The sequence below is a fragment of the Aythya marila genome (assembly GCF_965140915.1).
Source record: "Aythya marila genome assembly, chromosome: 5".
In the NCBI taxonomy this organism is placed as follows: Eukaryota; Metazoa; Chordata; class Aves; order Anseriformes; family Anatidae; genus Aythya; species Aythya marila.
In genome coordinates, this window is record NC_139046.1 from 26,578,409 (window position 1) to 26,602,831 (window position 24,423).

At 54.6% G+C, this 24,423-nt stretch overlaps 1 protein-coding gene across 1 annotated transcript; it reads right to left on the bottom strand.

Moving 5' to 3' along the window:
* Nucleotides 1-17,021: 17,021 nt before the first annotated feature.
* On the bottom strand, nt 17,022-20,137 carry IRF2BPL (interferon regulatory factor 2 binding protein like). The gene has a single exon (XM_082761440.1). The coding sequence runs from the start codon at nt 19,986-19,988 to the stop codon at nt 17,763-17,765; it is 2,226 nt and encodes a 741-aa protein (XP_082617566.1). The 5' UTR covers nt 19,989-20,137; the 3' UTR covers nt 17,022-17,762.
* Between the last annotated feature and the right edge of the window lie 4,286 nt (nt 20,138-24,423).

Sequence of the window (24,423 nt, forward strand, 5' to 3'; positions counted from 1 at the left end):
TTGCCCCCGCTTCACATGCGCGCTTCCCAGGACGCAGCAGCTCAGGCAAATGCTCGGCATTGCAGCTGTAATTGCTGTATTTATTATTCCGGATACCACAGCAATGAGGCAGACATTCCTGTGCGAGGTCTACGACTTTCCCCCAAATGCGAGGACATCAGTCAAGCTCACAGCCCAGGGAGGAAGCAGGAGCCCGCGGTACTTCCACTGTCACTTGCAGCAACAAGGGGGCAGCAGGGAGCCTCGATGAGCCCTCGGACTCGGGCAGGAGCTGGCGGGGTTCAGCCACTTCTTTGCAGCCTCCCCTAGGCAGTGATGGAGGAAAGCCCATTCCTTGAGGAGTCTGATACAGCCAAAGGCTGGGAGGACACACGGAGACTGCAGTGCCTCTCCAGCAGCCAGACAGTGTCCTACCGGGTCCCTGCGGTCTGCCTCGCGCTCGTCCCCAAATAATCTTAGGATATGAATCTCCTCTCCTCAGCCAGCACCGCTGTTGTTTCACTTGACTCGGAAGGGGCAAGCTACCTTCTGTAGGATTTAAATGGTCAGGAAAGCATCCACGACTTCTACACAGAGGAATTGACTTTGCAGTTATACTGGTTCGCACAACTCAAGCAGGGTTTTGGGTAGACACCAGCCTGCGGGTGCACCTGCACCGTGGGCAGAAGAACCCCAAATTCCACTTCATTTCCTGCGGGATTCGCTGCAGGCAGTGCCCCGAGGCAGCTCCCATCCCTCTCGCTTCGGGTGCTGGCTGCCCACCTCCTCCTGGCCACACTCAGTAGGCACCCGTCCCTCACCTGCCCCGAAAGGCCACTCGGAGAACCACCCCATGCCACGGCCCTACAGGTTTGGGAGTGCCGGGTGTGCATCACTGCAGGAATGCTCCTTGGAGGGGCACTGCCGGCCTTAGTGCTTGGGAAGCACACTAAGGAAGCGCAGCACGTGTTTAGCCCTGCTGTTTGGACAGAAATGTAGAGCAATATTTGAGAAGAAATCCGAGGGCAGCTTCACTGGTCAGGCCTCTGTTTGACCAGAGCTCCAGCCACTGTCCTTCCCCACAGCGGGGCTCCTCAGTCAATCACAGCCGCGTCCCTCCAGCGCCGGGAGCACAAGGAACCATTTTTTCTCCCTTTCTAGCGTGGAAGCACCACACGAAAGTCACAGCGCGGCACTGAGTCAGGGCTCTGCGGCACAGTGCATTGCTGAGGCTGCCTGGTATTCTAGGCACATCCTTACGGCAATAAACTCCTCAGCATCATCTCCCAGCCATGAGAGAATCTGGAGCAGCTAAAAATACCGTGCCTGCTTCTCAAAAGCCTGCGCACGGCAGCCTGCTGCTTGTGACCTCCGCACCCTCCTCTCCGGCACGGGCACGGAGGGCGCTGGGGCTCAGCCTCAGCCCTCAAGGCAAAGGGGAGAGGCAGCACGATGGGTGCGTGGCGATGGGCACCGCACACAAATGTAGGAACAAACACGGCTGCCTGGGGGGATGGAGAATTTCTCCTCGCCTGGCACGTGAGAAATGCCAGGTGGGGGCCGTGCTGCTCGGGGGGCGATTATTCCTCATTTTGCCGCACGTAGTGAAACACCCCAAAGATTCTGGCATTAGCGGGCACTATAAATCTGGAGGACACCACAGCTGTGACCGGATTATTTATAGCTCTGCTTTTACATTACCAAGTCCAAAGCATCGCACAAAGAGGAAGGTAATGAAATCTCCACCTCTCCAGCCGTCACTCTCTAATCTGAAGCGGCATTTCCAGGAGCCATTTTCACTCGACCAGGGAGTCTAGGAACAAACACGTTCTCACCCTCCCACTCCCTGTCAGACAGCCCCACAGCTGGCACGCACGTACACACTCACACATGCATTCTGGCTCTCCGTTTCTCCCTGCGAGATACAAAAAGTCTCCTGCATTTGCAGTTTATCGCACGCAAACATACACATCTCTTCCCTTTCAGTGCCGCAAACACACGGCTGCAAACACATTCTGGGTTAAATTCTATTTTCACTTATGGTATGCAAATGGCAAAGCTGAATACTTCCATTAAGATAACAGATTTACAACTGTGTAACTGAGATCAGAATATGGTGCTGACTCCCTCATACATAAATTTCCATAGCTGCTCCTGAATTTGTCTTTTTCCTCAGCCGCCTCGCCGTGCATTAATCATTCAACATTTAAATCAGCCATCCACTTGCTTCTTTTTGCTTTGTCAATGAAAATTGTTCAGCATTAATTATAAAACTCATTCTCTGCTGAGGTTTTCTTGGCTTTTTTTCATTAGTGGGTGGAAGTGTCGATTTACAGTCATCTTGTTCTGTCTTCAAAAATACCCCGCGTACCATCTATACTGCAGAGCACGTTCCCCGGCTGCGAGAGCCTGCGAATGTGTGCGCGAGCTTGCGAACGTGTGAGCTCGCCGATGTATATGCAGGATTGGCATGCATGTGCATACATGTGCGTATGGAGAAAAGATATGGAGACTGCAATTAGAAAGGCTGAATGTTTCGCAGGGTTTGTCGGGCGGCTCGGCTTTCAGCCCCTTGCTGAACCTACCGATTTTCAGCCCGGCATTACGGATGATTTCAGGTTACAAAGCAAAGAGTTTATGGCAACTGTAAATGTGTTCTAAATTGTGCGTCTGTGGTGACAGCAATACAATACTGATCTGGTTTTACACAGTGGTAAAACCTCTCCAGATTAGCTTTCATTTTTTATAATCGAAAGGATTGGACATCCCCGGTCCGGCACGCTGTGCAATCCTGCAGCACGACACCAGTGCAAATACCGCAGTGCACATGGTAAGATAATAAACCAGGGTGCTGCGGCCAACAGCAAATCACAAGGCAATAAAACACAAAGGCTGAAGGATTTGGTTTATATGGGAAGTATTTCAGTGCACGGACCGAATACAGTAAGGGAGAGGCTGACTGAAAATACAGACTCATTAGCCAGAGAGTGACTAAGCGTGTCTTTGCAGGTATGATTTTCACAATGGTGAATTTTTACTCAATTATTACAAGGCATAAACTACACCAGCGCGTAAATGCTTTCTGATCTTTTCATTACACGGGGATGCTGCAACCTATATTTAACCCAAGGGGAGGGATGTGCTCCAGAAAGAATTTGCTCTTTGGCAATCCTTTCTCTTATCGGTCGCGCAGAAATGTCAGACCCCTCCAGTCGTAAACCAGGGATTACAAAAAGAGGAAAAAAAGGCAACCAGGAGCAAACCGTGCCCTCTGCACAAATGCAGGGTGGAACAATGTAAGGTCTGAGGCAAAGAACTGCAGTGACCTCCGCAGCGACAACGCCAAGAGGCTGGGATGCTGGCGCCAGCTTGGCCATGGTGTGGTTACGGCGTCCTCCCCTTCATGGAGTTTTTGCTTTGGGACGAGCGATGATGCTGCTCACCACGTATGAGTTAGGCAGACTCTCTCCCCAGCCCCAGATCTGAATTCTCTGGGCCGACAGCCGCTGAAGCACGCTGCCTGTTCTGCATGCTCTGCGCTGCGAGATGGGCTTGTAGTTTCAGTTCATTTTCCCAGAAGTGCCGCCCACCACACCAGCCTCCATTGCAGCAGGCAGTAATTGCCCAAATTGCAGAAAACACCCTGGGTAAAAGGCTGGGCGAAGAGACCAGGAGTGGAATCAATCCCGAGCGCTGAACTGGGGAGGAACGGGAAGCTGCAGAGAGTAGGAAGTTAATACTACCCAAGCTATACACATTCTGAGAAAAACAAGAAACCTTCAATCTCCACAACCATCAGGCAGTGTTTTTCACTCCTACTGAAAAATTGGAAAATGGGAAGTGTCTTTTTACTCGATGATGAAATAAAAATAAGAAGAAATAACAGTATTGAGTCAAATAACAGAGCATCCCTCCAATATAGCAGAAGTTGTGCTTTAGCTAAACACCCAGATAGCGAGTTGGGAATAGAGCCCAGGGTTTTGGTTTATTTATTTTGTACAGAGCTCTGCGTGTGCTGCTCTGATGAGGGTAGCACACAAACAAAGAGGCAAGACGCGGTGTTAGTCAAGTCGTATTATCTCTCTCGGTGATAGAACAGTAGGAAAAAGAAGGTGAGCTTGAGTCTCATTTACATCAAAACTGTTTTGTTCTCCTGGGAGAGAAAAAAAAAAAAAAAAAGCAGCTCAAAGTCAAATCTGCATCAGGGAGCAGTGCTCTAGGGCAGGTAACCTGGTAAAGCGCTGCAGATGCAGGCAGGGCTCGCACAGCAAAGCGTCTGCAGTAGCAGGGCGGGCTCCAGGGTGTGGAGAGAAGGAGCTGAGGCTGTGCCACGCTCCCCACGCGGAGCAGGGGCTCCATCCACGCGCGGCAGTGGTGCCACGCAGCCCCCCCCTCCTGTCCCCTCCCCTCCTCCAGCTGCAGCTCTGTCCTATGGAAAGTACCATTCACTGCAGCTCGCCTCCCTGGCTGAAGGGAAAGAACCTGTTCCAAGACAAGCACAGGTTTGCCACTCCAAACACATCCGTGCTAGGGCTCCTTACTAGCGAGGCTACGCTGCTCAGGGGTGATCTGACACCGTACCCGTGTCCGCAGAGCTGTGACAGACCCGGCCTTGGGTGGACACAAAGGGATTTTGTGCCAAATCCTGCCTTCCACCCAGTTCACTCACTGCACAGGTCTTTGCCAGCACAGAGGGAGGGCAGCAGGGGCGTCCATCACACCTATGTAACCCCCTTGTGCTTCATGCCTACAGGAGAATTTGGTACTGTGTGTCCAGATCTGCCTCCAAATCGCTGCTAATTTTGCTCCCTGCTTATTTTAGTGGGATTTGTCACCCGTGCGTATGCAAATAAAGCTTGCAGAGGAGTTCTGAGTAATAGGGAGAAAACAGCCTCGCGTTGTTTATTAGGCTGCAGCTGACACCGCAGAGAAAAATGCTGTTGGGAGATTTCAGCTCACTTCCCCCCGGACGCTTCCTGCCCTTCCACACGGTTACAAAACCGCCGGTGACAGCGCATCGCCGCTCAGCCCCGCGCCGGGAACTCCCAGGGACCCAGAAGCAAGCCGGCCCTTCAGCCCGAGCTGTTCCTTCTGCAGTCATCCCCCAGGTCTTCCTCCCCTGGAGGTGAAGCACATGACACGGCAAAACAAACGGGGCTTTCACATCCCTTGCCCACCGTCTCCTTCTGCTGAGGTTAGATAACTTCATTCACAAGACCCGTCAGCCCCCTTCCTCCCCTAGCCAGGAAATCATCTGAAGGAATTTTTAATGCGCTCGGATTTTAGTGAGGTATTTTTACGCTCCTCATCTTAGGTTTCATTGTCTGCTGAACCACCTTCGACTTCGAAACCTACATTTCTCTCCGAGTGATTCTGTCTTTTTCCACTTGGCGAGTGTCACATTTTCCTGCGATTTTCTGCTGGCTTTTAAAGCACCAGGATCCCTCTCACGGACGGATCTCCCTGGGCATTCACACCACTGCTAATTTCTCGGGACAAGTGCACAGCCCCAGGGTTCCTGCCCCTGCGAAACCACCCACAGAAGCTCATCTGCATTTCATCTGACCTCCAAAACCAGTGATAAATTTTGCTTTTTCCTTGAGTGAAAATGAGGAGTGATTCAAACCATACACAGAGTCGAGTTTTCAGCCGCTCCACACATTAGGCATATACTAAATTTGAATAAAATCATTTGCACATGTGCAACCTACATTTATGCATGCAAATCAGGCAATTAGGTACAAAATTACCCGATTTGCATACATAATGCGAGAACCGAGCAAGTAATATGCAACAAAAACATATTCTATTAATATTATTTTCTTCTGTTCTGAAATTATCAGCAACTGGATTAGGATTTACCAAGTTTTCCACGGCCCCAAATGACGAGCCCAGCTGATGAACATCCCTAGGTCTGCTGATGACGAGCTAATTATATCAAACGATAGCGGGTTTGTGCCACGTTTGGTAACCAATCCTGAATTTTACAATGAAATGTACGATTCCGCCTTTTTTATGGTTAGAGTTCATCTTAAAATCCATTTGCACAACTAGATGTTGAGCGTATGCGTGTTGAAGCAGCACAGCACGGATGCCCCCCGAATTTGCTTTTGCATTCAAACACTCGCTGAGGTTTTTGTTGCTGCTGTCTGTGCACCCCAGCTGCTTTGCCGTGCATCCAAACACGCACTTTGCTCGTAAAGCCAGCTGCACACGTCGGAAAAGAAGCCGGTGGAAACCCAGCCTGTGGAGTCTGGAGGATATCTCCCGCAGGAGCCTAGCCGTAAGTAGACACGTCACACCTCAGAGAGAATGAAACCAGAAGCTCTCCCTCGGCACGCCAGCACCGGAGGGGGCCTGGCTTCCTGGAAGGTGAGTGCACACCCTGGGAGGGCTCCGGTGCCACCCCTGACCCTGCCCTCCCCATCACTGCCTCCGCTGCTCTGCACGGGCACTGGCGCACTGCCTTCGCTCGGCCCTGTCTTGCTCGGCAGGCAGGCTCCTCAGGCACAGACCTGTCCGATTTGTCTGCAAAGCCTTGTGCACGCTGAGGCGCTTTAGCTGTGTTATAAATAAACAGTCACTGCACTTCTGCCGGGGCGCAGAGACGTTTTGCATGCCTCCAACTGTTCTCACGGGCTCATCTCCAAACCCCTGGAAATGCTTCGTTAGCGTTTTTAAGATGGGGTCACCCAGAAATGGTTCATCACCATTTTTAAGATGGGGTCAGCCATGCTCTTCCAGAGGAGGGCAGACCTTTGGCTGCTGTCACAGCGTTACACAGCTCCGTAACATGGCTCTACAAGGAGCTTCCATTCATTACACATCCTGAGGTCGTTGAGCTTCCAGCAAGTTACCCAGTGACAGCCATGTCTTCTCCCAGATATTTTGGTATATTTAATTTCAACTAGGCAAAACGTGAGCAAGTGCTTGTGCCCTAAATTTCACCTGCTAGTACCTGGCTCCTTCACCTATCACTACCCAGTATGCCGGGTCCTACTATTTTGACTTTTTTTTCCTGCTCAAACAGTGCTTTCCAACTTTTCAACATCCCTTTTTGTTCTTTCTCCCTTAATATTTAAATTGCAAGCATCTGGGAGAAGACCACATCTTTGTCTTCTAAAAGCTCTGTCACACATCTTCGGCTGATGAGGAAATAACAATTATGACCACTGAGGTATTTGCAAGCTCAACATTTAAGGGCCGTCACCTAGTGACAGCGTTGCCTTTGATTATCTGCTGCCTCTCACTTCAGGAGCTCTCATTATTTCTTACTCACGGATGGACTGGTTACGAGGGACTCTTCAGCACACGACCTGCTGCCAGCTATCTCACGGACGGTACACGCGGTGCTTTGCTGCTCTATGAAGTTCTGCTGCAACCATCTGACTCTTATTTATCTGTCTGGGTTTATAAATGCCCCCCGTCACAACAGTTTCTGAGCGTCTCCCTGGCATTTAAAAGCAGAAACCTGCCTCTCTCCCTCTCGTTTCATCCCCGCCTGCTGAAGGACAGAGCTCGCTGAGTTTTCCTTTCTTGCCTTTGCCTCTGGCACTTGTTCTTCCCCCGGTTTCAGGCTGACTCCGGAACACCTTGACGCATGTCCCCGCCGAGGCACCTTCCCATTTCTTGCTCTTTCCTGCCAGAAGCCACCCCCCCTCCCACACTCAGCAATTTCACTTTTATTAAGGAAATAAATACCACGGCCAGTCACACCGCCTTGGTACGCTCAAGAATTCCTTAGAGGTACTGGAGCACCACGCAGGCCAAGGATATAAGGACATCTGTAGGTGATGTATGTTTCAAACTATGAAGGTGAAAAATGACAGTGGCTCCTCTGTAACACGTACACAGGTAACGTGTACTCCACTCTGATCCCAACATCTATCGTGCTTCCAAATAAACAGTGAGATTTAGGGAGGACTCAGGGCCTTGCAGAGGTCTCTTTGCACATACCTCGTTTACCCTCACGAATTCCCAAACAGGAAAAAGGTGCTTTGGTAGGAGATGCTGTGCTTACGCCATATACCAGTCTGCCTTGAGGTATTTGTAAACAAAGTGGTAAGAGTGACCTGCCTCTTTAAGGACCTCTTTAAGGGGATGTGGAGCAAGGCAGCTAGGTGAGATTATCGGTCCCAGCAGGGAAGGAGGCAGGGGAATTACAGGAAGGACTTAGCAGTGGCAGCAACTGAAATAGGTGAGCTTGTACGGTTTGTCTTGCTGGAGCAAACAGGCCCCTCTGGCTTCTCCCCCTCTAGCCTGGTGCTCAAAGGAGGACAAACTGCTGTCTGAACGGATTTGGGATGCTGAGACAGAATAATCCTTGGGGAAAGTAAACCAGAAGCCTGTGAAGCATGAAGCACGTTGACAGGCAAATGGACTAAGAGAAAACTGGAGCAGCTACATAAAAGATAGTGGCAAAGCCAATGGTTAGATACATCTCCATGGATTCTTCTGCTGTGAGGAGGAAAGACAGACATGCTGTCTGTCTGATGCTGAAAAAAAAACAGCAGCAGGCAGGCCCTCCTCCTGCAGAGTCAACAAAAGCAACAGGAACTGCAGCTCGCACCTCAGCAGGAGAGATTCCTGCAGCGCTTGCTGACCCGCGGGCTGGGGAGTGCTGCTGGGCTGTACAAGGTACTTGGGGCAGGCTCAGCCCCACGCTGACAGAGCTGAAAATCACCCTCCAACATCCATCTGCATCTCTGGGTGCCGAGTGCTGCTGGGTTAACATTGAGGAGCTGCAGAGCAGCTCCCCAGCGAGAGGGGCGACGCGGCACGGAGCGCCGAGCTCCTTGGCTCTTCTCCTGCCCACGCTGAGCCTGGCTCCAGAGGCGCAGTCACTGCATCTGGGCCGAGCTGCACGGCGGGGAGCGTGCTCGTTTACAGCAAGCACACAGCCCGGGAACATCACCAGCCATGTGTTCAGAGGCGAGAAGCGTAGCCTCGGAGTGACGTCTGCAGGGTCTGCTACGGCGCTGGAACTGATTGCCATTCCGGGCACTCTTCTGCAAGCAAAGTGATGGAGGAAACAGAGGTGGAGGGAATGAATTCATGTGACAGACTGGAGCATTCTGCTACAAAAAAGCAAGGAAGACTTGCAGCTTGCCAACAAGCTTTAGAAGAATATTTCAGTCCTGCAGCAGCTTACAGAAGGTCCTCCTGAGAGCAGGGAAATTCTAGTAATACGCGGCTGGCACGCAACTGTGTGCACATGAAGGGATTGCTCGCCGGAGCGAATCTCTGCCACGTGCCACTTGAGCCACAGGTGGAGGTCTCTGTGCAACACGAACAGGCTTTCTGGACCAGGCAGCCAGAGAAAGTCTCGAGTGCAGACCGAGGGGTAAAAGCTTGAATTGAGACCAAATGGTCTCAAATTGTACGGGAACTCCACCGTTGCTCAAACGAAAAATCAGGAGAAGCCTGGTGGCTACATCGCCGGGCTTCCTTAGGGAACAACAGCCAGAAAGGCTTAAGAAGCTTAGCAGAAATAGCTACCCAGGCCCAGCCATCCTTAAGCGTGAAGGAAAGCTGGTGGCTCAGCCTGCAGACCTGACAATCTCGAAAAGAACATCACGGAGACGCCCGTGTGGTCATGAGATGGGTCCCACCCAACTGCAGAACTCATCCGGACGAGACCCTGAGGGTAACTGCGTGTGTGCTGCTGGCGACTGATCCTTAAATGCTTGCAGAAAATAAAATGGTGCTGGAAAGCACCAAAATTGGGTGAACCTGCAAAGAGCTCACCTGAGGAGGAAACCGTGGAGCAGATGACACCGTAGTTCCCACAGCGCCGGACTGAGCTGCGCACAAAGGGCTTGCTTTGCTGGAGGAACAGCCCGGCTCTGCTCCTGTGGTTTGAGTCTAGGCTGAAGAACTCTTACTGCCTTGAAGCATTTCTCATCTGTTCGGGGCTGGAGGAAAGACCTGACAGCTACACAAGTGTATTTACAGGCTGTGTGCCAAAATATTTTTTCCCCCTTAAAATATTAGAAAATAAATACTTAATTTCATGTAACTCCTTATTTGCAATGGCAGGAAGGAAATGTGCTTTTTTTTTTTTTAAAAAAAGCAACTTTAATCTGGTGTTGTTGCTTTCAACAAAGGTGCTACATGCTATCTACTGTGATTGTTACCCAGTGCCATGAAGTTGTGCTGTAATTAATTGCCCCGGCGCTGTGATCATGGCACAAATTCTAGATTATAAAGCAGAGGGAGAGGGCATGGGAGAAGCACGGAATAAAGACTACAGAGCAGAAACTGCCCTGTTTATTACTTGAGTCCTGAATGTTATTAGCCCAATTTGTTTAAGTAGTGTTTATTTGTAGGCAGTGTGGAGGATCCAGCCAGGCTGCACCTGCCTCCCCAGGCATGCTCAGACACGGGCTGGGATTGCACATCTTCAAGGGAGAGCAGGGTGGGGTTCCTTCAAATGACAGAGCCTGCTGCGAGGAGGAAGTTTCAAGCTGGAACTTGCAAAATATGCACAGCGCACTGCTGTACAAATCAAACCATCGGCACAAGGAAGACCGAGGCGGAGAGCTGCAGCTAATCATGCAAAAAGCCAGAAGGAGCTGCTCTTTGTCCTCTGCACGGGCACTGCAGTTCTCAGGGAACGCTGGCGTCTCTTCTAGCGTGAGGAACAGGCAGGTACACAAGAGCACGAGCATTTCCGTGCCATTTCCTGGCACTTAACTGTCACACGAGGCACCAGGCACCCTGTGGAGGATGCTGAGTAATGGATCTACCTTAGGCTGCAGGTCCTGGTTCGGGCACTGTGAGGAGATGGCCGTGGATCAGGGATTGCTGCTGTCCCTGGCGGTTCTCCCTTGCTGCCTCCCCTCCAGCACAAGTGATGCAATGAGCACAGCTGAGCGAGCACAGCCACCAGCGGGAGAAGAGCTGACTGCAAAGGGGGGAGGAGGGGAGGGCAACCACTCGCAGCCACAATAAATGCTTGCCAAAATTGAGTACGGACACTTACCAAGGTACAGCTCTTGAAAGGCTGCTTCCTTTTGATAAGATACAGGGAATAATCTTGCACCGAAGGAGGTGGGAGAAAAGAGATGCACCAACTGGCCTCTCTTATCACTGCAGTCTGAGTTCTTCATGGAGGGATTATCTTTACATGTAGCACAGAGTCAGGCATATCAACAACGCTGAGCGAGTAATAAGAAATGCTCAGAAATTTACTCCTGCAGGAAGGTGAGAGCTTTCACTTGTTTTAATCCTGTATGTTTCGTACCTTCTTTTTTTTTGCCTTTTACAGGAATAAGCAGCAGACACTGGGAAAGAGAGTTCTAGGCACAAGCATATCAAGCTAGATCAAACGAGCCTTCCCCATCTTACTCAGTGGCCTGTATTTTCCAGCAGCAGACCAGATATTCAGGCTTCCCACTCCCTCCCTAGTTCTGCCCCCAGCTCTGACACGAATCAGCCCTACAGAAGCACCTTGTCCTTACCCCAGCTGCGTGCCAGCCTGGACATGTTCACATGAAAACCTGGGCTGCGCTCTGATCTTTTCCCTCGCTGCGTGCAGCGAAGAGGAAGATTGCCTCAGATAGCTCTGGAACACAGCGATTCAAAGCAGCCCCCGTCCTGCCTTTGATTTGAGCGCGCTGTGCTTTCCATCATCGCCAAAGGGGAGCTCCTACCTCTGACACACAGCTCTGCACTCTCCTTCACCCCGGCCCTCGCGGGGTTGCATCAGCAGGACCGGCTGCAGCCTCGGAGCTGTCTGGGGGAAGGACGCAGGCTGCGGGCACGTGGCGTGGCGCTGGGAGCTGCTCCCGGACACCCGTGTCGCACAGGCGCCTTGGGATTCAGCTGTGCACAGTTGTTAGTGCCAGGCCCGGTTATCCCAGGGGAAAGGAGAGCGGCAGCTGGGGCAGGAACCAAAGGCCAACATCACCCTCGCTCTGACAGGTGATTTGGCTGAAACGCTGCAGCTTGCCCGGCTGGGAGAGGGACAAACAGAGTGATGGGGAGAGTGGCGTTGCCTCTCCTTGCTGCAGCCCTGTTACGGCTAGCAGAGCCCTGTCCGGCTCTCAGCACCGAGCACTTACTCACAGAAGGGCAAAACATCATTGTGGCTTCGACGTGGGCTCGGGGCTGGCCCCGGGGCGAAGCCCCCACCTTGTGCCACTCATCAGTGGCCGGGAGGCAGAAGCAGGCGGCTGCGGCCGGCCCTCGGAGCGAGCGGAGGCTTGCAGCAGCAGCATGGCTGCTTTCTCTGCACATTCCTCTGGTGACGCCGCTCGTTACCCAGCATGCAGATAACCCTGAGTCAAGGCTCTGGTATGAGCGGCGCTGCCAGGAGCTGCGTGCTCGGCATACAGGGCTGCGGTTGAAGCCGAGGTGAAGCAGCCGGCTGCGCCCTGCCTGCCTCCCCTGCTCGGCCGCCCCGCCACCCATGGGCAGCGCAGGAGCTTTCCAGGCCCTCCCTCCGCCCCACCGCTCACCCAGGGATCGTGCCCATTGAGAAGCTCTCAGCCTAGGAGTAATCCCGACGAATTCAGCCGCTGCTAATAAATCCCACCCCTCCGCCCCTCCCAACCTGCCTCCATGCAAATCCATTTGTAGGTTACTTGAACAATGGCAGCGCTGTGAGCAGCCCTCCCCTCTGGCAGCCCGCAGCGAGGGAGGGGAGGAGGATGATGACAGTGGGGAATTCTGCTCGGCTCCTTGAAGCTGCACAGACATGTTTCGTGTCCCCGTTCCCAGCCCCAGCGCCCAGCCAGCCGGGCGGGGAGCACACGGCACGGCACGGCTTGGGCCCGGCACTGCCAGCCTCAGCCCTCACTCCCAGGACACCCAACAAAGCAACAGGCCTTTAGGTTGGCAAAAATAATTAAAAAAAATGGGTTCCCTCCCGTAAAGCCAGCTTAGAGGTAGAGTTTGCCCCGCTATGCCCAATGTGTGCCCCGAGAGCAGCGGCAGCTCCCTAGGATCGGTTTTGTGGTTTGGGGAAGGGGGAAACCACAGCCTTCTTGCCGTAGGGCCGCCCGGTGTGGGAAGGGGTTGTTTTCCTGAAAGTAAGCTGTTCTCCGTGGCCAGCAGCAGCTCACAGCTCTGGGATTTCTTTGCAAAGGGTCATAAAAGCAGCAGCACAGCGCATATGGCCGGGCGGGCTCCAGGGGGAAGGGCTGCGAGCGGATGCCAAATCAGCTGAAACCTAAGAAGCTTGACCTTCCTCACCTCCAGCCCTGCTCCCACCTCCTCCAAACAGCCCTACAAGGGCGCATCGGGCAGGCCGGCCGCCTGTCAGCAGGGGAATGCGGCCATCAGCAGGCAGGGCCATGTGCACGGGGCGTGCGCACGCAGCGGCTCCGCCACCAGCGCAGGGCCCGCAGCGCCCGGGCAGGCACGGCAGGAGCAGCGGGGCTGTGCCACGCCGAACCCACCCAGCCCCAGCAGCCCGGCCAGTTTAACCAGTTGGGGGGCCGTACTGGCCGGCCAGACCGGTGCAAGCATCCTCCCCGGCCCCATTTGCTCGTCTGGCTGCTGCTCCTTCTCCCTCGCCGGTTCCCCGCGTGGCTGGAAGGAGCTGGGGATGGTGGCAAAGCCGAAACGGGCCCTGCTCTGTCGGCACACAGCGCCTTCCCTATCAGCCCATCAGCGGAGGCAGTGCCGTTCCCAGGCTGTGTTACGGGTTTTAAGGCAGGGAGCGAAAGAACAAAAGCTCAGGACACGCTTTCGAGAGGCTAGGAAAATAAACCCAGCAGTTTCACGCGGTGCCTGTTTCTGCACGGGGAGGGTGTAGCCGTGCCCTCGGCGTCTTCCCGGGGAGGATTGAAAGGGCAGCGATGTAGGTACAGAGCTGTGTTTTTGGTAGAAAATGCATGCTGTAATGGATTCTGGTGGCTGAACGCCAAGGGGGAAGCTGTTCTGCTTCAAGAATAGCCTTACAAGAGTCAGCATTACAGTGACAGTTCAGTACTCTGCTGCAAATCTACAGGATGTGTCACTTTGGCAGAGAAAGAGGCTGCTAACGCACAACACAAACCACCCGACTATGAATGGAGAATGGCCGCATACCACAAAACAAAAAAAAAAAAAAAGAAAGAGAGAAAGAGAGAAAGAAAAGAAAATGGCAAGAACGGGAGGAGAGGGAAGCTGCAAAGCAAGTACTGCATAGTAAGCTGGGAACCTGAGAGCTCGGAGGAGACAAAGCCCTTTCCCTTGAGGGGAAGAAAAACTCAGCTCGCAAGACACGTAAGGCAGCAAAGCCAGCCCTTTTTCCAGTGACTACTGCAGCTTCGCAAAGCTCTGCTGGCAGGCAGCCGATGCGAAGAGATTGCAGTTTCAAAACAATGTTAGCCCTGACTAGTTTGGAGCTCAAATGTTGAAGGAGGAAGGGGGGAGGGAAGAGGAAGAGCGTGCTTATGTGCACAACATTGCTAAGCAAATAGGAAAGATAACAGGATTTGTAGGGAAGGAGGCTCCTGATGGAGCTGTGTAGTATTTCCCCCAAATGGACATAACATCTCCTCGCTGCACAAACACTTCCATCTCCAACTGGCGCAGAGCTGCCAACGCTTAAAAAACAAACATCCAGTGACACACATGTTCTAGCCCGTTTCTTAGAAAATAAGGCTGCGAGGCTATTAAAAGAAACGTCAAGAATAATCTCACTGGAAAAAAAAAAAAAAAAAAAAGGAAAAAAAAAAAACTTTGGGAAAATAAACCATTTAAAGACTTCCCCTTTACAAGAAGCAGTGAGAGCACAACAAATGGCCACCTGGACAAATAAATTCACGTTTATTCAGGCAAACGCTGGGCTTTACCTTAAATAACTGGCAAAGCTGGGGGAGGGGAGCGCTGCCGTGAAATGCAGGCACCGGCCGAATGGCTGCACGTGAGCCTGGCGGCTCTCCCCTTTCCCCCGCCTCGAAACACGGTTCCAGCCTGTTTGTCAGCTGGGGACGTCTGCGGAAAGTGAAAAACCTACGGAGTGGGTTCAAAGAGACGCTGGCTAATATGCCCAGACTGGCTGCCTAATGAGCCAGAGTAAAAGAAAAGGTCACATGGCTCCAAAAACCTCCCTACAACAAATGCCCCGTAGCTATGGTTAACTTTAATTAACTGCAGAATTACAATTCTCTTCAAGCTTATTTGCCACCTTTGTCCACTGCCCCTTACCTTTCCTTTGCCTGCTAAAAATCAAACCGAGGGGGCTCCTAAGTGGCCTGACGCTTCAGAAATCCCGCCTGAGAAAAGCTTCTCCAGACTGCTCTTCAATTAAAGAAAGCCACCAAGCTGGGCTCTGCCTACCTCTCACTCCTGATGACCGATTTCCACACCACCAGAGTGGCTCTGTTTGTACAGATCGGGGTATTCACGCTCCTGTGACAGGATTTCATGTTGAACAGCCAGTAGTTTTTCCCTCTTGATAGCAGTTGCAATTCACACATGAATATTGCTTCTCTCCTTGTTAGGTTTAAAGTCAAATCTCTTGCATGTCTACGATTTTTTTTTTTCTCTGCCAGTCCTTAACCCACAACGTAAATCCCCCTATCTCTTGGTTTGGTCATAAACTGCTGGCTGGTAACTGCGTGCCTAAAAATAATTTAAAGCAGGATCAGTACAAATCCATACTCTAACTAAGGTATAGGTTGGATGCAATAATTAGCTCAAAACAGTCTTGCTCTGCATTATTCACCTACATTCACTACATAAGAACAGGATGTTCTGAGATTTTTAAGCACCAGCATATCACTAGGGGGGGAAAATGGCATGTATATACAAAGGTATGGGCTGAAATAACAAATTTTGTGATGCAGAAGAATTAATCTGAGAACATAACCCCCAAATACAGGAGTATGCAGCTACACGAGAAAGCCAAGACCCAGATGCACACTGAGCATACAGTTCTCAAGGCTTCTGCCATTGCAGTTAGCCTTTCCAGCAGGAATACAAATGAAGAAAGAGCAACTGGATACCAAACGCCATCCAGACTTTTGAAAAGTACCTCTTTGTGCATATATATATAGTTTTTGGAGGGTGGAAGAATCCTTACTGTTCAGTAAAACTCAGAGCTGATCCCTCTGACACTCTTACAGCTGGAAATCCCTGCGTTCTGCTGGTCAAACTGCAAAGCAGTGCTGCTGGGATTGCTCCGAGGTTGTTGTTGTTTTTTGTTTTTAAAAAATCTCTCCTCCATTTGAGTCATTGGAAAGGACAAAGTTCACATTAGGTTTGTTTGCCTTTTCTAGCTAGTGTGAGGCCCGCGTATTTACTTTGCCTGTTGATCACCTCACAGGTATTGCGCTGCTCCCCAGTCCCCACAAAACGCCAGTGTCACATCAAACAGTTAATTACACCAGGAATCACAAACGAGCCTCGCCAGAGGGAAAGCATTTCAATTCGGCGCTTTACAGGAAGCTTTCTCACCTGAAAACACAGCACACAACAGCTCAGATCACCAACCCAGTCCCCCAGAGCAAAAGCCAGTGCCCAGGCGGGGCAGCTCCCCACTGCCCCTTTTTGCGCCCTGCTCGGCTACAGCCCTGCCTCGCCAAGCCTCCGGCCAGCGTCGAGCTTCGACAGCCACTTGTAAAAATCAGCTAAAAGTATTAACCACGTGATGCTGGGCTTTTTTGTTTTGCCTTTTTTTTTTTTTTTGGAGGGGGGGAAAGAGGGCTTCGTTTCAAATCTCGAGCCTTACCGAAGGGCACAGGCAATGGACGCAGGCTGCATTGCAAAGGCTGCTTGCAGCTGGAGAGCTGGGGGTGGGGGGGAGAGAAGGGAGGAGGAAATGAGATGCAGAAACAGTAAATAGAAAATGCTTAGTCAGCAACTGTTACTGCAACATTAAAGGTGAAATGCAAATAGGCACCGTGCCAAGATTTAGATAAGTTTGATAACACCATCAACATCATCGGCTCACTACACGTATGCGAAAGTGTGCGTACCAGTGCCACAATTATCACAAGGAACCAAAGGCTCTCGAGATAATGGAGACTTTTAAAAAGGCAGCACGGCACGCTGACGCTGCCGGAGCTCCGGGAAAAAGAAAGCTTGCTACTCGAGAAGTATTAATATCAATTGAATTTATTACAATTTACTAAGCTCCAAGGCACATTACAGTGTTCTGTTAACTACAGAAATGTATAAAGGACAAACAGAGCATGTTTCTCATGTACAGCATTTTGCTCTACTGTTCAAAAGCATCCGTGCATCAATAAAAGCAAAAACAAAAAACACATGAAGATTAAAAACGTTCAGATCAATAGAAACAAACTGAAACATTTTCCTTACAAACTTGCAACAAAAAACACCCTCCCCCCAGAGCCACCCCACCGTTTTGCAAACAAAAAACGAAAACAAAAAAAATAAAGTGAGAGACTAACACTCAGGGCTTGTAAAACATAAGCTGTCACCATTTTTTGTAGCAATTTTTTTAGGCATCAACACTGGCCTTGGCAAAAAAAAAAATTTTTTTTTTTTGTATTTTTTTTTGTGTTTTTCTTCTTCTTTCAGAGAAGTGCATACATTTACAAAAATACACACCAGCAGCAGGTAATCGCTAAGGGCTATTAACTTTGTACCTAGCCAACACACTGCCAAAGAAATGAGAACAGGTATTATGTAGTAACCAAACAATATTATATTCTGTTTAACAAAAACCAGCTCTATCCTTCAAATGAAGAAGAGTACATACCTTTGTTTCAAAATATAGAAACATACGACGAAAATAATGTCTATACATAAGACTAACTTTTGCAGTTTGTTATATTCACAATTCTACATCTTCAGGAGTCTGAAGGGATTGGATTTCCTATTCAAGGGTCTCTCTCCTTTTTCACTTTAACGTCCCCAGCTAAAATGGTAGCGATCTCGCCCTGCATGAAGGCCCAAGGCACATTGGAACCTACCAGGGGGCATTTCTCTCCGCTGGGGCAGTAGACCTCGCCCGTCGCCCCTTGGGCCTTGATGCTCTCTCTGGAACAAGGGAAGCAGAACTTGTGGCTGGGCACAGAGGGGCACTGAACAAAGTGGGTGTCCTCCAAGCGTTCGTGGCAAATGGTGCAGCACAGGGGCCCGCTGTTGGCCATGGGGGAGTCCGGAATGTTTTGGGGGTGCACTTGGTCCATGGCGGGGTGGGCGCTGGGGGGAGGAGGGGCCACTTGCAGGTTCATGTCCCCGTTGCGGGAGGCCAGGCGGCGCTGGCCCGGCACGGAGGCCGGCGACACGGGGCTGCTGCTGTTCCTGCGGGTGGACGTGGTGGAGTGCACCGAGCTGCCGTCCTTGGGCGAGTGGGCATTGCCCAGCGTGTCGGCCACCGACATGAGCGCGGCCATGGGGGACTGTCCGTTCTGGGGGGCGGACTCGGGCGGCGTGGTCCGGTTGGAGTGGGGCCCGAGGGGCGGCGGCGGGGGCGGCGGGGGGCCCCCGCCGTGCACCGCCCCGAAGCCCCCGGCCGACATGGTGAGCTTGAGCGCTTCGCTCTGGCTGGCCATCCACTGCTGCCGCTGCTGCTCGTCGCTCAGCTTCAGGGCCCCCTCGGCCGAGTCCGAGGGCTCAGGAGACGCCTTCCTCTTGCGCATGGCCCCGCCGCCACCGCCGCCGCCGCCGCCAGGGCCCCTGGAGGCGGCGGCTGTGCCCTGAGCGCCGCCGGCCCCAGTCCCCGGTCGCGGGAGGCTCACCAGGGCCGTGGGCAGCATGGGGCAGCTGGCGTCCAGGTAGGGCTGCGGCAGCATGTCTGCGCCCACCAGCTCCTTGAAGAAGCGCACCGACTCGGGCAGCAGGTCCCCCAGCAGCCGCCAGTCTCCAGAGCCGTGCTTCTTCTCGTACTCCAGGTACTTGAAGCCCGAGGAGAGGCCGCGGCCGAAGTCCTTCATGCAGTCCTGGTACATCTGCTTGGCCACGCCAGAAGCACTGGAGAAGACGGTGCCGGAGCCGCTGGGGTACTCGATGAAGAGCTTCAGCTCATAGTCCATGCCCGGCTTGGAGACGGCGTCGAAGGCGAAGACGCGGCCGAGCAGGGCGTGATCCTTCTTGAAGCGCACCTCGTAGGGGGTGCAGCCGGCCAGCGTCAGCAGCGTGTCCCGCACGATCTTGGGCTTGCTGGCCCACTCCTCAGCCCGGTTCCTCAGGCTCTCGCTCAGCTCGGCCAGCGCCTCGGCGTTGCGCTGCTTCTCCTTCAGCTCCCGCTCCTGGTCGCTGCTGGACACCGAGCCCGGCCGCTTGCCGCAGGCCTCCGACGAGGAGCCGCCGCCTCCCCCAGCACCGCCGCCGCCCCCGCCGCAGGTGCCCCCTTGGGAGGAAGCGGAGGGGGCCGGGGGCCCGCCGCCGCCACGGCCACCCAGACCCCCGTGCGGCGGGGGCAGCGCCACGCCGGAGGCGGCGGGCCCGTTGAGCAGGGTCTGCGGCAGCAGGTTGGGGGGCACGTTCAGCTGGGCGCCCGCAGCCCCCGGGGGCAGGCCGGACACCAGCCCGCCGTGCGTGCCGCGGCGGGAGGAGGAGGAGGACGACGAGGAGTTGGGGCTCTGCCGGTTGAGCTCCGGGGGCCCGTCCTCGGGCGGTTTGGGGAAGCCATTGGGGCCCCCCAGCCCGTTGGGCAGCCGGGCTCCGTGGCTGCCGCCCAGGCTGCCGGGCGGCGGAGGGTACTCGAAGCGGCTGCGCTGCTCGGCCGCCGCGGCGCTGAGCCCGTAGCGATCCAGGCTGGACTGGGCGAGCCCCGCCGAGGCCGCCTTGGAGGAGGCGTCCACATGGTTGAGCTGCTGCTGGGCCGCCGCCGCCGCCGCTTCCTTGGCGGAGAGGGGCACTGCCTTGACGCCCACCGGCGGCGGGGGCCCCGGGGAGCGCCCGTCCTGGAAGCAGCCGTGCGCCCGCTTGAGCTGCCGGGCCGTCTCGATGACGAACTCGATGCGATCGGCGCCCTCGTAGTTGACGCAGCCCCGGCAGACGGGCTCGGTGAAGTCCCAGATCATGGCCCAGGGCATGCGGGGCAGGTCGCACAGGTAGCACGACTGCCGCCGGGACGACGACACCTGCGCGGCGGACATGGTGCCGCTGGCCGGGGCGCTGCTGCCGCTGCCGCCGGCGAAGGGGCTGGCTGGCTCGTCCCCCCCGGGCTGCTGCGGCGGGAGGGGGGGGGCTCCGTACCTGCTCCCGGTGCCCCCGGCGGCGCTGCGAGGGGCGGCGGGGGGCTCGCCCGCTCCTGAAGCGGCTCCCGCCGCCGCCGCGCTCGGCTTCTCCCGCCGGGTCCCGCCGCCGGGCTGGGGAAGGGCTCGGCCGGCTCCTCCGGGGGGCCGGGCTGGGCTGGGGGGCGCCTTCTTCCTCCGAGCAGCCGCTTCCCTGCGCTCTCTAGCTCTCCGCCGCCGCTGCTCCTCCTCCGGGAGGAGGCGGAGGGAGGCGGGGGGGGGTCACCTTCCACCCGCCGCGGCTGCCCGGCTCGCTCGCGGTCCGCCGGCTGCCGAGCGCCGCCGCCGCTCCTGCTGCTGCTGCTGCTGCTGCTGCTGCTTGTGCTGCGGCTCGGCGGGGCTGGGGCGGCTCCTCCTGGTCCTGAGCGGCGACCCGGAGCGGGGGCGGCCGGGGGGCAGCGGCGGCAGCAGCGTGCCGGGCGGCGCCGCCTGCTCCGCACTCACATCCTCGCCGCTGCTCGCGGTCCGAGCGCGGGGTGCTGCTGCTGCGCGCCGCCGCGTGTGCCTGCCCTGCGCGCCCCCTCCTCCGCTCCGCGCCGCGCTCCCCCCGCGCCGCCCTCCTCCTCCTCCTCCTCCTCCTCCCCCCTTCCTCCTCCTCCTCCTCCTCCTCCTCCTCCTCCTCCCCGCCGCTCTCCCGGCTCGGCTCGGCTCGGCTGAACCCGGGCGGGGCCCCCCGCGTCAGCGCCGAGCGCCCGCCCCCCGCTCCCTTCCCCCCCGGCCCCACTTGTTGCGCGGGGCGCGTGCCCGCCGGGCGCGCCCCCGCCTCTCCGCGCCCGGGCAGCACGTGCACGGCCCCGGCGGCGTGCTGTGTGTGTGTGTGTATGGGGGGGGTGTTGGTGTCCCCCCCCCGGCCGGGCGGGGTGTGTCTGAGCGGCGGGGGGACACTGGGTTTCCCCGGCGCTGTGCGCGCACACGCCTTCCTCCCTTCCCCCCCCCCCCCACTCCTCCTCCTTTAAGTGGCTCCTTTAACCCCCCCCCCGGCAGCCCCGCTCCAAAAACAAAAGGCGCAGCCTTCCTCCCCCTCCTCCTCCTCTTCCTCCTCCTTCCCCCCCCCAACAGCCGCAGCCGCCGCCCTGCGGGGCGGCCCGGCCTGGCACGGGGCTGCCTTTGCGTCACGGGCGCGCCCCCGAGCTGCCGCGGGGCCGCGCGCTCCGTGCACGCCGTGTGCGCGCCGCCGCCGCCTCCTCCTCCTCCTCCTCCTCCTCCTCCTCCCCAGCGCAGCGCCCCCGCTGCCGGCTGCGGCGCCCCCCGGGGGGCTCCGGCGGTGGCGGCCCCGCTGCACCCCCGGGGGAGGGCAAAACCCCCGAGGGTTGCAGGGGAAGCGGCGAGCAGGGGGAGAGCGGGCTGGGAGCGAGCCCTGGGGGAGGAAGAGGAGCGCAGGGGGGGATTTCGCAGCGCCGCCGCGGCTGCGGGCATCGCGGAGGCGCCTCTGGGCAAGGAAACGCCTTGGCTGCCAGCCGCTGCGCCCCAGCCGCGGCCGTGGGATTGCTGAGCCGGGGTGGCTTGGGCTGAGCGAGCGGGCACATGCTCGCTGCGGTCAGCTCCTCGCACTGCCCCGCCTCGAGCTGCATGGGAGAAGCAGAAGTGGGCTGTGGAAAAGGCCGGCCCTGCGCTAAAAACTCAGGTTGCGAGAGCCGGGGCTGCGCCCTGAACGCCAGGATTGCGGGCTCGCAGCACATCCCGCCTGCCTTCCGCTCTGTGGGCTGCTCAAACCCAGCAAACAACAAGGAGCTCGGTGTGCTCCGGCCGCCCCTCGCCCTGGCTCCTCGCTCCACTGAATCCTCCTGCAAGAAAGGCCTTTTTTGGTAACACTCACCTCCCAGGAACAGACTTCTTGGCTCACAAGAGCAGTCTTTATAGTGGGTGTAAATAATAATCACCTTAGATATAATCTAGCCTCAGCAAACCATTTACAGGTGCTGTCAACTCCCTTTATAGTTTGTGAATAGAGAAAGAGCAGAGATTAGCATCTGTGACCCGACCAAGCTGCCTTTACTTTTACTTGCAGGATACACAGTCGTGGAAATATGTTTGTTTTTCCGTAATGATTAAACCTCGATTTAAACTTTGGTCCTGGGCACGTACCCTGCCATTACGCAAGCAGCACTTAAGGCTGAAGTGTCAGCACGGCAACAATACGGCTAGCAGCGGCGGCGATCTCTGCGAGCTGATTGATGAAGAGAACTGCAATGTAAATGCAAATAAATGCCACGCCGTGGCACCTTCACAGGGAACGAGTTGTCAGGATCAATCTCATCTGTTAGGGGAAAATAGATTGAACGGTGGCAACGTGACGGAGCTAAAACCCACGGCAGCACGGCTCCTGCGGGGTGGCGGCGCGCTCCGCTGCTCACCTTCCCTCTTCCCCGTCCTTCACCACGCCGGCGGCGGGGCAGGGGCAATCCAGATCAGTCTCGCTGGATTTATACCGAACGTGGCTGGTGTTGATTTAGCTCTGAAATAATCCAGGAATTAAAATTGCGTTTGGAGGAGGGAAAGAGGAAGCCCAAACAATGAAGCCATTCAGGTGCCTGATCTGGCTAAATGAAAGAAAGAAGCGGGCAAACAAAAAATAGCATGAGAGGGGGGAGAAAGAGGAAAAAGGAAAAAAAAAAAAAAAAAGACAGTAGCTTGTTTAATAAGAGGGAGGGAAGCGCAAGGAGAGCTGGAGCAGCGAACAATTGATGCGTATGTATTGCTTTTTGCACAGAAAGGCGAGTCAGCACTTTGCATGGCGATCCTGCGTGGAGTGCCCGAAGTTTACGACCTGCCAGGAGTCCCACTGGACCCGGAATCTAATTTTCCCTATCAGAAGTAACATCTACTAACTCCTTCCTTTCAGTGCTAGGATAAAGACTGCCACCCAATAACCCCTTTCCCTTGATTCCTCTCACCCACTGTATTACAAACGGGCACGCGCTTCTGCGTAACATTAGGGCAGCAGGTGAAGCTTGGATTTGAGCGAAGGAGTCGGAATGATCCTAGAAACATGGAGCGTGTAAGCTGGCCAGCACCTTTTGTGGTCCAACTAGCAGAGGGTGCAATGCACCGTGAAGGAAAAAGGGCCAAAATCCACGGGCCTGGCCAAACCCCAGGTCTGCCAGGCTCTGCTCCGTGCCACCGCGCACGAGCGTCCCAAAACGCTGGGATTGCCATTGACCTCGATGCGAGAGTATTGCTGGCTATCGATCTGCAGCCCAGTGTTAATTACGCGGAATATAGGACAGCCCTGAAGTGCTCAAGCAGAAATAATTAGGAGCCCATGATCTGGGCAGTTTGGGCCTTGCCCTGAATGCTCCCGGCTTAACTCCTTCCTGCGCGCCTGCGGCGCTGATGGGGGCAGTGGGCACAGCAGCTGGTCCGTCTGGAGGCGCTCACCTAAGAAATGGCTCCTTCCCCAGCAGCTTTGGTCAAAGCAGCAGCTACGGCTGGAAAAAAAATGCAAGAACCAGAAGGGAAGAGCACTCCCAAGAGTGTGATTTACATGGATTTACCTCAGTACAGCAAATAAAATAAAATCCGTCACAATCAAATTACTGGCTTCAAAACAACGCAGAGATTAGCAATGAGCAGAGCACTTGGTGGTAAAGGGAGTGTGTTCAGCAAATGAAAACACAAACACTTCAGGAAGGAGTTGCAGAATTTTGTCAAATTAAAAGTTAAACAACATTGTCTTCTACCAGGAGCTGCCAGCAAGTGTCAAAACACCTAGTTACAAAGAATAGGAGTGTAATTACGTGTTTCTGTTTATCGTTTCAGTTCTCGTCTCATTATAATTCTGTTTTTTCCTACCATTCTTCAGGTAGTAAGCCTTGTTGACATACACACAGCCGATCGCTTGCCTACCTAGGAATTCCTCCTTCCTTCCTTCCTCCCTCCTTCTCTCCCTCCTACCCTCAATCCCTTCCTTCCTTCCTTTCTCCATTCCTCCTTCTTTTTCTCCCTTCTTTTCCTTCCATCCTTCCTTACTCTCTCTTCGCTCTGCAGCACCAACACATTTCTCAAAGGACGCTGCCTGCCGTACCATCCAGTTTTGCTGTGGCTGTTGCCACAATTTTGCTTTCCACTCTTCCCGGCGTGCCTGCCCTGCGGCTGCACACCGAGGTAACTTCGCAACCCCACAGCCACCCAAATGCCCCATTTTTGCCCCAGAAAGCAGTTATGGCTTCTCCTTGAGACCCAGCCCACGTGGATGTTCATACAGCTGTCTCTATGGTTTTAAAACCTGTCTGCGAGCCCAGATTTCTGCATGTTAACCTTTGCCAAATCTTACAGTGCAAAGTAAGACACCTATAAT

Bases quoted from the DNA above. Each gene is read 5' to 3' on its own strand.
- IRF2BPL (XM_082761440.1), bottom strand. From the start codon at position 19,988: ATGTCCGCCGCGCAGGTGTCGTCGTCCCGGCGGCAGTCGTGCTACCTG.